At 44.5% G+C, this 12,511-nt stretch overlaps 1 protein-coding gene across 1 annotated transcript; it reads right to left on the bottom strand.

Annotated features, from left to right (window-relative positions):
- Positions 1-283: 283 nt before the first annotated feature.
- On the bottom strand, positions 284-2,392 carry LOC112883953. Its single transcript, XM_025949228.1, has 4 exons — positions 1,990-2,392; positions 1,814-1,873; positions 877-1,031; positions 284-552 (listed from the first exon to the last, which is right to left on the bottom strand). Exons 1-4 carry the CDS (start codon positions 2,236-2,238, stop codon positions 429-431), a joined length of 588 nt encoding a protein of 195 aa, XP_025805013.1. The 5' UTR covers positions 2,239-2,392; the 3' UTR covers positions 284-428.
- Positions 2,393-12,511: the final 10,119 nt, after the last annotated feature.

Below are 12,511 nucleotides of genomic sequence, written 5' to 3'. Positions count from 1 at the left end.
CTTGAAAAAAATTGCGAAATTGTGTGTGCCATCAGATAGGAAAGGTTATGAATATACCTTGTTGTTCCACTTCGCTTCTGTTTGTTTTGAACTTTCGTCCACAAATTCGAACTTCTATCTAGCCATTCTTGATGGAAAGATAGGGAGTGCATTCCAAGAAACACATATTTCAACATCAGCTGAATTTGAGCTTTCACGGGATAAGACCTCGCAATTCTGCTAAACAGATCTAGCCTGGCCATCAAGGCCCGACTGCCTGCCTTCTTCACAGTCGGATACAAACGGAAAATTTTCAGCATTAGTTGATACTCACTCTATAATTTAAACAGGCCAAGGTCCAATGTGGATCTAGGAGTAATCCGCGACCCGAAAGGATGTGAGGCTGTTTGGGCCATTCACAGACGGACACAAATAGAGAACTTTCAGCACTAGTGGGTATATACTCTGTAATTTAAAACAGGCCAAGGTCCAGTGCCAAACATAAGGTATTCCAATTTATGCCAACAACCCGAAAGGATAGGAAGCGCAGGCTGTTCGGGCCGGGCCCAAAAGCTGCAAAAGATAGGAAAGATAGAGCTTTCAAATGAACAAAGATGGCTTACATTAACAAGCGGTAAAACAGCAAAACAGACCAGCTTAGCGAATCTAATTGGACCTGAAAAATTAACCTTCCGTATATAAACTTGAACAACAGCTGAGATTCAAGATAAAACAAAAGTACAGAAAAGAATCATAACTTTCTTGACAATTTGCAAGGCAAGGGGCAGGATGCCAGGATGGTACAGAAACTAAACAAAATCTGATGGAAGGAACTATCAGCGCTGAGAGTGAGTTATATCAATTTGACACAGCACAAGACAACACAAATTAACTCACTCGCTGGGTTGAACGCCACCTCCAACTCCCGTTTTTGCCTCATCGAAATCATCGAAGCTGAGGCTTAGTGTTTGCAGCTTGAACCCAGCTCCCTGGATGGCTTCCACTAGGTTCGAGGCCACTCCGGTAGCTTGTACTGTTGTCTCCTTTGTTAACTGAAAGAAGACGAGATACCATGGTTGTACATCAAGAACAACAGTATATAACATCATATGAAGAAAGAAACACATCAACAGAAATGTATCAGTTAAAACTGGCCATTCTATGGTCATCATCGTGACAGTTAGCTTTGGAAATGTAACACAGAATTGACTGCAGCATATTACAGATGAACCAGTATCTACTGTATTTCGAGAATATCCATTGCACTGAAACATTCGAGAATATCCATTGTCCGCGTGCAGCAAAATGCCATAGTCAAACAATCAGTAACCAGTGTGATACAATAAATTCCTATTCAATTACTCCATTGCTTAGAAGAAAGAAGTGATTTATTTTGCTGCAACTGAATAAATGTTCTATCTGTGACGAACATCATCTGGAATTTTTAGAGATCCTTGCTTTGAATTTTGAGATTGCAAAGTTTAATTTTGAGATTCTTGACTTTCAGTGAAACAGTAGTTCTACAAATTGATTTGACTGTTACTTTTAACTCTGAAGGCTGGAAGACAAACATCTCCATTGCACCTAATTTTTTCTCCTATGTAAATCCATGTTTTCCGCAAACTATGTTCCATCTTCAAATGATGGATTATACTATACAATTTTCCTTTTCTGAAGAGAAATATAAAACTGTTTCTGCACATGATTGCAACAACAGTTCGAGCCGGACTGCACATATTGCGCCACAGAAAACCTATGCACACATACAAGCGCACTAACTTCTGCCTAGTGGGAGCAGTAATTGAACGAGCGGTGCCAAGAAAAGCTGACGTACCACAACACTTGCAATGCCTTCTTCCATGAGCACCTCAAGGTCCTTGACCCCCTCCATAGCCTACAATATGAGAAAGAATATTAATTCCTCCATCAATCTGACGTTATTGTATTTCTTCCTGCTAAGTAATTTGAAAAAAAAAACTAAAACAGTGAGAAACAAGGGCGAATTGAAACCTCGAGTGTTTCAGTGATCTTGGGAATGGCCCTCTCTTCCATGGTGCCCTCCGCCTTGAAGTAGAGGATGAGGGAGTCGGAGGTGTAGGCGGGCGCCGCCGCCTCCGCCGTGGCCGCGCGCACCACCGCCAGGCGGCGGCTTCTGCTCCTCCACCCAGTGGCGCAGGAGAGCTGAAGGGAGACGCGGTGAGGGAGAAGGGATACCGCGGCGGCGGAGGGGAGCAGGTGGGTGGACGCCGGCGACATCATCTTGTCCAGAGCGCGCTCCTTCCTCCTCTGCCTCTTATCTCAATTTGGCTGCTTCAGTTTCAGTCCTCCCTTACTCTTTGTTCGCTTGGCCGACTCGTTTGTGGGAAGATGAGGATTTCCTAGCCGTTTCCTTTTGGATAGGGTGCGTTTTTTCCCTTAAAATGTTTAAACCCATACAAGGAAACAAACGAGCTAGAGTTTATCTTATATACTATAAAGATAAAAATGAATTGAAAATATTTCTCATTTAAATTGGGTCCGCCGCATCCCTCGGGATGGATTCACCTGTCAGGATTGGCAGGTGGGTGAAAGGTTAGACCCAATAAATTGCGAGTTAAAGGATGTTTGTGCCAAAAACGAATTATTTTTGTCACCACATCCTCCCCTTACCCTTCCGCTATACCCGATCGAGTCCGACTCTATATTCTATAGCCGAGCCCGATCCAGTCCGACTCTATATTCTATAGCCGAGCCCCTGAAGGTAGGAACCAAAATCGCGTGAGTCAGATCTCGACCGTGTCCTGCCTCCGTCAGTGGCCCCTGCTGGGTTCGCAGGATATTTCCCCAAACAAAAAAGTGAAAATGGTGTTGTGACTCAACGGAATAACCTTATATGCACTTTTAAAATCTTAAAAAAATTATCCCGGTTACAGTGAAAGATGAGGGTATTTGTATCCCCTACCTTTGTTACATAATCTCAGCAATATCCCTACCTACCCAGAATATTCGTGGGATGTTCTGGTTTTTGGGTCATTTTCAGACATTGATGTATAGAAATTGTTCACTATAAGGTGATCACGCTCTTCATGTGATATCAAAGGTTCCGCAGAACCCTTGATCTTTCGTCTAGGATCTTCGCGCCATCGAAGGTTGTGTAATTGATTCCTTCGTCATCCAGAAGTCAGCATTTACCTCTGACGTGTTTGCCATAGGTCTGCGCGGTTGGTCCACCCTCGCGCGAAGGTCATGATGTAACCTCCGCGCGTTCAGCCAGGTGCGAACCTTCGACCATCACTGAAAGGGCCAGTCCTGCGAGATAAAATCAAAAAAACCGTGTAATGACTTTTAGATCGACCGAAGGTTCGGCGAGACCTTCTCGGGGGTGGCGATCCTCAACAGTAGCCCCTTGCGGGCGAGGGCCGACTCCGACGGTCCAAACCCTCGAACAAGGATTGCCAGCTATCCTCCGAGAAAAATGTCTCCCCGATCGTCGGAGGTTGGCACGAGCCAAAGGTTATGTTTGCTTATGTGCCATATTTTTATTGGGCATTGTTTGGGCTTCCTCTCGGGTTTACCGCTAGTTGTTTACTGTTCCTTTTGCCCTCCTATATAAGCAGGGGTTGAGGGTGAGTCGCTTTCGCTCTCTCATCAGCTAGTAGCCTTCGCATTTCATTTTCTCAGTGTCATGTGTCGTGAGTTGATTTCCTGCTTCCTTCGCGAGTTTTACTTGATCTTTGTGAGTGAATTGAAGGTTTTCATTTCTATTTTCTTAGGCTGTGGTTCTTTGACTTAGCTTTGTTGTTCTTTTCTAGGGATGGCTCCCTTGAAAGAAACTGCTAGCTCATTGAAGGTAGCGAAGCTAGTGCAGCGGCAGAGGATTTGGTTCAGCTATCGGGGGATGAGGAAGACCTGTCTCAAGTGGACGTTGATCTTTCTGATCTGATGGGTCATGAAAAACCCAAAGTGACCCTTTGATTTGGGAGATCCTTGGTTTCGCAAAACCTTATTAATTTTTGTGTTGACAAGGGCTACTTTCAGGCTGGGGAGTGTCGGCCTCCGGGGAATGAGGATACCCCTACTCCACTCGAAGGCGAAACTATTGTATTTCATGACTTTTCTATGCTGGGTTACGCTTTCCGCTCAATCCTTCTTTTCCTGAGATCCTTGCAAAATATAATGTCAAGATGCATTATTTGACACCGAATGCAATCATTCAGTTGTCCAAATTTTATTGGACAGTGAGGACCTTCGGTGCTCCAGTTTCTCCGGACACCTTTTACAGATTTTATGAGCTGCATCCCCAGGGTCGGAAGATCTCTTTCGAAGGTGAGGATGAGATTTACAGCATAGAGCGGCTGTTGTACCTTTGTTCCGAGGAGAAACAACAAGGTTTTGAAGCTGGATCGTGTTGAGATTTCTTATTGTCAGAAGAACAAGTGGGATGATGACTAGGCTCTGTATTGGTTTCTATGCCAAGATTGGTTTTGCTGGCTCAGATGATCCTCAAGAGATGACTTTTCCTCTTGCATCGAAGGTTCTACCTTTTCAGCATGTCAATCAACCAGATTTTGACAAAACTTTGGAATTCAAGGAGTGTACAGCCGCATTCAGGGTGGCGGCGGCGGCTATTGGTGGCCGTGATCTTGTGGAGGAGTATCTGGCAGCTAAGATCTAGCCATTGACCTATGGTTGGGCAGCCAAGTCCTTCTCAAAGGTTAAGCTTGGTAATTTGACACACCCTATTTCTTGTGCCCAATTTGGTCTTGAGCGGCATGCTAATTCTAGTGATGAGGTAGTGGTGGCGGAGGTCGAGCGCGAAGCTATCGCGCTGCTTGGGGTCTACAACAAAATGGAACACAAGGCATTTTTGGATTGTTGTTCCCATGGCAGCCGTATTAACTGCTGCTTCTATGAGATGGGTGTCAAATATGAAGCTCGTGAAGCACCTTCGGAGCCTGTTAAGAGGGGAAGAGGGGCGGGGAATGTGGGCTTGGAGCTTGCAGCTAAGAAGGGGAAGAAAGAAACATCATCGGTGGTTGTTGGTTCCTCGAGGCAGATCACATTGGGAAACCTCCGAATGTGCCCTCTGCTAAGTTGCCGTCGGGTCAGATGGGGGTTCTGAAGAAGATTCAAGATTGCCGAATGTGATATGGGAAGTCCTACTTTTATGAAAGCTTTGAAGGCAACTGAATGTAGTGTTCCTTGGGGTGTTGGGAGTAGGGGAAGGCATATAGAGATTGATGTTGAGCAATTTGGCTCTTTGCGTGCAGATCCAGATAGCGTTAGCGCGGTGATTCTGGACCTCCATCGGAAGCCAAGTGCACCACTCATATGGTGAACTTGGTTGACGAGGAGAGTGATGAGGAGGCCCCAAAGGTTCCTTCTGAAGGTATTTCTAAGGATGTCGAGCCGAGACTCTTGAAGAAGGTTTGATCCTCTCCAACAAGGGAGGCCATGCCAACGAGCTCGTTTGGAGTTGGTGATGATGGTGAAACTGTTCAGAAGGAGGTGGAGCTGACGGATGAGGCTGTTCCTCGAAGCTTTACAGAGCTAGGTAAAGTTTTGGTGACTCGTCATCTTGCTTTTTAGGGGCCTGATATTGACCCATACCTTCCCTATACCCTTGAAGTAGATGTTGCGAATCTTATGACTGAACTTGGTGGTGTGCTTGGAGGTCTTGGCATTGAGGGGTCTGCGCAGGCTGGGACCTCTGCCCGGGTCGGGGGCTTCTCGGAGGAGCTTGAATACTTCGATGTTGATGGTTGTTTCTCAAGGCTTATGATTCATTCTTGTTTTTATTGTGCATCTATCCTTGCCTAATGCATTGCATTTTGCAAAGTTTGGTAAGAACTTGGTTGTATATGGGACTAAGTCTTTGGGGCGCATTACTACATCTTTGTGCTTGAAGGTGGTGTTCCTTCTGCTGGTATTTCCGTGTTGGCTTTTGGTATATGCTGAGTACCAATTTGGTTTTTGTATAGGCTTTGCTGGTGAGCCCAGCTGCAACTCAGAGCGGCAAGAAGGATGGTGAGGCTCAACTGAATAGGTCTGCTGAGAACCTTCGCCTGGTTATGGAAAACCAAAGGTTAAAGGAACAGAATAAGACTCTGGAAGACCTGCGGATTCTGTGTAATGATTAAGTTGAGGGTTTGACCAAGAAAGTTAATGACCAGGAAAACATTATTCAGAAAATGCAAAAAACCATTGATGAGAACGATGAAATTTTGGAAAACCTTCACATCACCATGGAGAAGGATGCCATGAAGGTTAACGCCCTAGAGCAGGAGACTAAGCGGCTTAAGGCTGAAGGTGCGAGGAAAGATTAGTTGATCGAGAAATTGTTGAAGGAGGTCGATGAAAATCGAACCTTAATGGACGATTCCATTGGAGAGATTATCGAGAAGAGCGATCAGATTTATCTTGAGTATAAAAAGGCTCTGGCAACATTCGGAGCTGAACCCAAGCCTTTACCTCAAGATCCTGGGGGGGGAGCTTCAGGTTTACTCAGTTGGACCCTAAAAGAGTTCTCTTTATTGGAGGGCATATCAAATATGGCCTCTGACAACTCGGCCATCATCTCTTGTAAAAGCATTCTTGCAATGTTGGATCGCAAAGGTTGCCAGGACTTGAGTCGCTTGAGCTCTCGCAACTATGTTTTTCCATCATACTCGGATCCTAGTCAAAATATTTCAAACATTCAAGTTGTAAAGAAGGCTTTTATTTCGAAGGTTTTGGAAAGTTGCCAGACGAGAGGTTGTTTGTAACGTGGCGCAAAGCCGGCTGGAAGAGGTATGTCCTATATGTTTTTGTTTTCTTATTGACTTTGTGTAGGCAAAGAGGCTGGAGGCTAAAAAGAAGGCTAAGGACGAGTTCACAAAGGTTGCAGAGGTCACTGGGAGCACCGGAATGAAGGGTACTGAAGAAGGTGGTGACCAGGATTCGAAGGTGTATATTTAGTTTCTTTGAGAAACTTTGTGGTCCATGATTCAAAGAAACACTTTTTGTAAATATTCCCACCTTTTGGCCAGGCTCGTGTCTGTGAGGCCAGCGCTTGACGTATCTCCGATGAGCATAGGTTGTAGCGGGGTCATCATGACCGGCTCTGCTTGGGAGAGATAAAGTTTCTCTCATCCCGGAATTAGTGTGAGCGAGTTTTTGCAAGCATGCATATTCGATCAATGACGTGCAATCATGTAACTTGCATAACCAAAGATGTTTTCCTATGAACTGTAAGTTTTGTGTGTTGGTGAAAGAATGATTTGTGTATGCAGCTTTGTATGATTGTGTCCTTCGAGGCATAAAGACTGATTCTTTACATTTGAAAAACGTCTCCCCCTCCCTAGTCTTTGTGACTCGTAGGTTGTTTTCGGAAACTGTGTTTTGTGTTATGGCCTTTTGCCGCAACAGAGGCTTGGTGTTTGTTTTGGTTAGTAAAAGAAAAGCGTCTCCCCTCGGTAGTGTTGTTTGTGCTCGGGTCTAGCTTGGTGTAGTTCAGGCGAGCTGTATATCTTATTTTCACTCCCGCAGGTGGCTCAATGATAGCTTAAACACCGACACTGTCTTTGCACCATGCCCCATCGCAATATATGACCTAGGGTTCTATGGGTGCTTGTTCCTCGAAGGTTGGTGATGTCCAATTTGCAATGAAGTTTGCGAGGACTTGAGATTTGATGGCTGTTCTTCTTTCGAAATCCACATAGAATTCAGAGAGATCTAAGGCCCATTTGCTGATTCGGCTCGAAGCTTCTCTATTGCCGAAGAGATCATATAATGGTTGATTGGAGACCACCATAATTTTGTGAGCTTTGAAGTAGTGATGAAGCTTCCTGGAGGACATGATGACAACATATGCAATTTCCTCTAGCTCTGTGTAAAAAAGTTTCGAGCCTGAGAGTGCCTCTGAGACAAAATATACCAGCACTTGTCTGAGGGATCCTTCGATCTCTCTTTCTAGCACTAGGGCTGCGCTGACTGCTGAGTGTGAGGCCGAAATGTACAGTAGGTGTGTATCTTTCGGGTCTGGTGCTGTCATCTTGGTCATCTTAGTGAGATAGTCCCTGAGGGAGTTGAAGGCCTCCCTTTGTTCTTGTCCCCAATCAAACTTATTGGCATTGCGTAGGACTTTAAAGAATGACAAGCTTTGATATGCAGAGCGAGGGATGAATCTGTTCAGAGCGGCGATTCTTCCTGTAAGTTTCTATGCATCTCTAATGGACTTTGGCTCTTCTATGTTGGCTACCAGCGCCCATTGATCTGGTGACCATCGGCGTCCCACATCGTTTTGTCAGGTAAAGTTCTTCCTTCCATTCGATGTCTGTGTTAACAAAGATCCATGATCCATGATCAGTTGAATATTTTTCTTAGCAATGGATGGCCGTTGACCATTTGGAGATATCACAAATACATCGAATCGTCGTAAGTGACAATCACATGAGGAGCTTGGTACCCATGATGTGCATGCAGGTATTTTTTTTTTCGTGTCTTCTTTTGGAGCTTTTTGCCGTTCACTGGTTGGAGCTTTGTGCTTCATGGTTGTGATGAATAAACAAATGATCTATTCATGAATAAACAAATGTTTGCGCCGGCCATCGCATCGGGGCTCATCTGCGGCAACAGCATCCGGTCACTGCCATCCTCCATCCTGTGGCTGCTTAACATCAACCCGCCCATGTGCCTCAGGTTCTTCTCCGCTGAGACGAACTACCAGGTCAAGGAGTTTCTCTAGACGCTGCGCAACCCAGTAGCAACATAGGCACGCTACCGAGTTTACCATCACTATTACATAGTGCTTGGCTGGCCTCATTATTCCAAAATCCTCATCAGCTTTAATTCAAGCTGCCAGATGAATGAATGCGTAGCTTTAGTTTAGTGCATGCGAATTATAAGCTTTATGCTTCATGGTTGTGATGAATAAACCAATGATCTATTCATGATTGTTTTACAATTGCAGGTGATTCTACTGATCAAAGGGAAGCTAAGTGGCAAAGGGCAAGAGAGAAGTATGCAAGCATGCCAGCTTATAAAAAGGCGGAATTGAATGCAAAGAGGCGAGAAAGTTACCAGTAGAAAAAAGGCTAAGAGAGAAGCTGTTCAGAATAATACAGAGAACATCGGTATTATTGTTTTTAAAGCTGACCGATGAGTGTGTGTCTGCTAATTCAAAATGTATTGACTTGATTATATGTAGGTGTTGCCTGTGTGACTAATGAAGCAAGTATTCCAATAACGTTATTTTGCAACCGACTTCTAAGTTAAACGGGAGGACCACATATGATTTTGATGATTAATGGTTGCATCGCAATGATTTTGGTATTATTGAAGCCAGGTCTTATAAATGGTATTAACTTATTTATTTGAATAATATTCTAACATTTTTCGAACCAGTTGTCATGAAGTAGAGGGAGAAAAACAAAGAAAGATGCAACAAAAGTTAGTATAATATGACACATGATCAGAAGGCTGCGAGAAATGCCAAAAAGCGAGCAAACAGGACTGTCAATTTATCTGATCTTGTGGCTAGCGTTGCATCCAACCAAGGTTATCACATTTCTTGAAGCTTCATTATTTTTACATCCAACGAAGTATAGATATGTGGCAGAACCAACCTGAATTATACCGGTTCAAGTACGCGAGTCCACTCCAGAGGGCTCCATCATACTTCAAGCGGTATAATCCCTTGACCTGTCAGGTAGCGTCCCGATAAACCACCAATACAGGATCAAATAAGGTTACCTCACATGAAGTTGAGTCCAGAGATACAGTCACCATCATATTTTACATCACAGGGAATTACATTACAAGAGTTTCCAAAAGTAGTAGGAAGTTCCACATTTAGTAAGATTAATACAAACCGTTAAAGTTAAGGTTCTTGGCAGCGGAAAACAAACGCGACAATTTACAACATGTCGTCATGACGGATGTCATGCTAAGCCCGAGCACGACATCACTCGGTATCATCAGTGTTGGCCGAGGACGGATCCCATTCCACGGACCAACCATCAGGGAGAGCACAGGGCCAAGACAGGGGAAAAGTAGGGTCTTCAATGACATTACCTGAAAAATATATAACTAGTAAGACTGAGTATACTAATACCCAGCAAGACTTACCCGGGACTGGGTATACTTTAGCCCGTAACTAGACTCATGAAGGCATTTCAAGGGTTCTGGGTTTATTTTCAGCTGAAAAGCAACAAAGAGTAGATCCTTAATTTCAACTTTTAGCTTTCAGGTTCTGGTTGATTATCCATTCTAGGTAAGCACCTATAACTACTCAAGCAAGGTAGAGCCATATTATAGCATACCTCAGTATTATTCATCATATAGTTGCTCTTGTTACTCTGTGTGATAAAGGAATCAAGCAGTCTCAATCTCCGCGAGAAACGGACGATTCTGAATTGAATTTTTAACCTTGCAAGGTAAACCTAACTCACACGCTTGGAACATCCAAAGATCGTTCCGAAGCAACTGTTTGCCTTTCATTTCGACTTGTGGACAGGTCCACCACAAGCGACTGCAGGACCATACGCACACCCAATGTGTGCAGGACGTATGTCTGTAGCGCGACTACATAACCATACTCCTGGTTGCCCTGCAACACGTATTTCTACACGTCAAATCAAGTAACCAGAAGAACCAAATACATGTGGTGGGAGGTATGTCCACTCCTCGGGCCGATTGGCTACTAGGCTTACCGCTTACCCATAACTCACGGCATGTGGCTAGTACTTTCAAACGCTTAACCCCGATCGGCACACACCGCGACCTTAACCAATTTATCAACACAGCCGGGGTATCATCTCAACCATGATACCTCACAAAATTCCCGTCCGTCATCCTTATAGTGATTACAGAAATGTAAACATTACAAGTCCTATATCGCGCGAGTGACCGGAAATCGCCCGACTTCTATCGGTCCTATTAGCAGAGCACCTATTCGATATGGACTTAGGCACAATACATGGGTTCCTAGGATTCATGCATCTAGGGTTTCATTTCAACTCCTAGACATAATGCATAAGTATAGATAAATAGACATAGGTTGCAGTGTAAATAAAGTAGTGGGTTATGTCCGGGGCTTGCCTTCCTGCGTAGGGTTGGGGGCAGTAGTGTCAAGGTTTTCCGAACTTTGGTTCGGAGCTTCAATTAGATCCTTGGCGACAGTGGTCGGGTCCTCGGACAACTCTTGGTCTTGCTCCACGACTAAATCATAGTCTCCGTTGTCGAGCGTCGTCGATTCTACATGATATGCAAAGTTATAAGTTAAGGGATGCATACTCTTTTATTTTGGTTTCACGAAAAAGTTGCAATCCAATAAATTAACACATATGATCGCACAAAACAGAAGAGGGGGGGGTTTACTTTTAAGTTACTATTTATACTTAAGTCATGGTTATAACACTAGGACTACTGAAAACAGAAACTAAAACAATTGAGTTTGAATTCAAACTTCAAGTTTAAATTCAAATCTTAGGTAAATAAAATTATAAGGCCTTGAAATCTTAATTATAACTAATTATCAACATATTAGATTATGATAAAAAGATCTAATTAATTAAGCCTTAAGAGGTATGCTTAACTAATTTCACATTATTCAAATTTGAATTGCCCAAATCCAAAAGAACTTAATCTACGAAACAGTACTAAGTTTGAAACTTTTACACAAGTTCATACATGATCTATAGAGATTGCATACCAAAAATCATAAGTAACAAAGCTAGTATGTAGAAGTTATACATATTAAACCCTTTTACCTTAAGTTTAAAATAGATTCTAAAGTATTCAGTTTTAACCCAAACTTCATAAATAAAAGTTGTAGGGTTTGAAATCTAGTTTCCAACAAAATTGGTTTGACAATTTTTAGAATTTCGTACAATTTTCTATCAATTTTACAAGTTAGCTGCATGGCTCACATGAAATAACAGAAATGTTTACACCGGGGTCCCTAGTAGTACTGTTTCTCTGAGTCCTATGGTTTGCAAACAGCCCCCTGGGCTTTTGCTCCTTCTAACCCGACGTCCTTGGCCAGAGGTGAAAGGGGGCAGTGGTTGGGCGGCCATCTCTGGCGAGGAAGGTCGCCGGCGGTGAGGTCTGAGGGGAGGGAGAGGTACCACGGGGTGCTCGTACGCGTTTAGCTGCACGGGATCAGACGAGGGCGGCCTGTTGTGGCAGTGCAGCAGAGACCGGTGGCCAGCGGTGGGGAAGAAATGTCGGGAACTATACTCTGGTGCCCTTGGGTGGCGAAGGAGTGGTCGAAAAGCGTCCTGGCGGTGTGAGGAGGCTCGGTGCGGGGTCAATTGGAGTTGGGGGAGACCGGAAAGGGAGATCCCATGGCGAGGCCGAAGGCGGCGGCGGCGCTTCGTCGGTAACAAGGCTCCGACCGAAATTGGAGAGCACCAAGGGGTTGGTGAGCACCAGTAGGGAACGGGGAAGCTCGCACGGGGGTCGATGGGGGCGAGGGGTGCCTGGTGGCGGCTGCCCACGGCAATGCCGAGCGCGGCCGGAGTTGAAGGGGAGGGGCGGCTGTGGGGTTTGGGTCGGGCGCTCGAGAATTGAC

This window comes from Panicum hallii, chromosome 3 (genome assembly GCF_002211085.1).
Source record: "Panicum hallii strain FIL2 chromosome 3, PHallii_v3.1, whole genome shotgun sequence".
Lineage (NCBI taxonomy): Eukaryota > Viridiplantae > Streptophyta > Magnoliopsida > Poales > Poaceae > Panicum > Panicum hallii.
The sequence above is the reverse complement of the archived record's forward strand: the minus strand, read 5'-3'. Positions and strand labels throughout refer to the sequence as shown.

Coding starts and splice junctions, on each gene's coding strand:
- LOC112883953 (XM_025949228.1), bottom strand. CDS start 2,238: ATGATGTCGCCGGCGTCCACCCACCTGCTCCCCTCCGCCGCCGCGGTA. Junction 1,874..1,989: donor AGATCACTGAAACACTCGAG/GTTTCAATTCGC, acceptor CTCATATTGTAG/GCTATGGAGGGGGTCAAGGA. Junction 1,032..1,813: donor AAGGCATTGCAAGTGTTGTG/GTACGTCAGCTT, acceptor GTCTTCTTTCAG/TTAACAAAGGAGACAACAGT.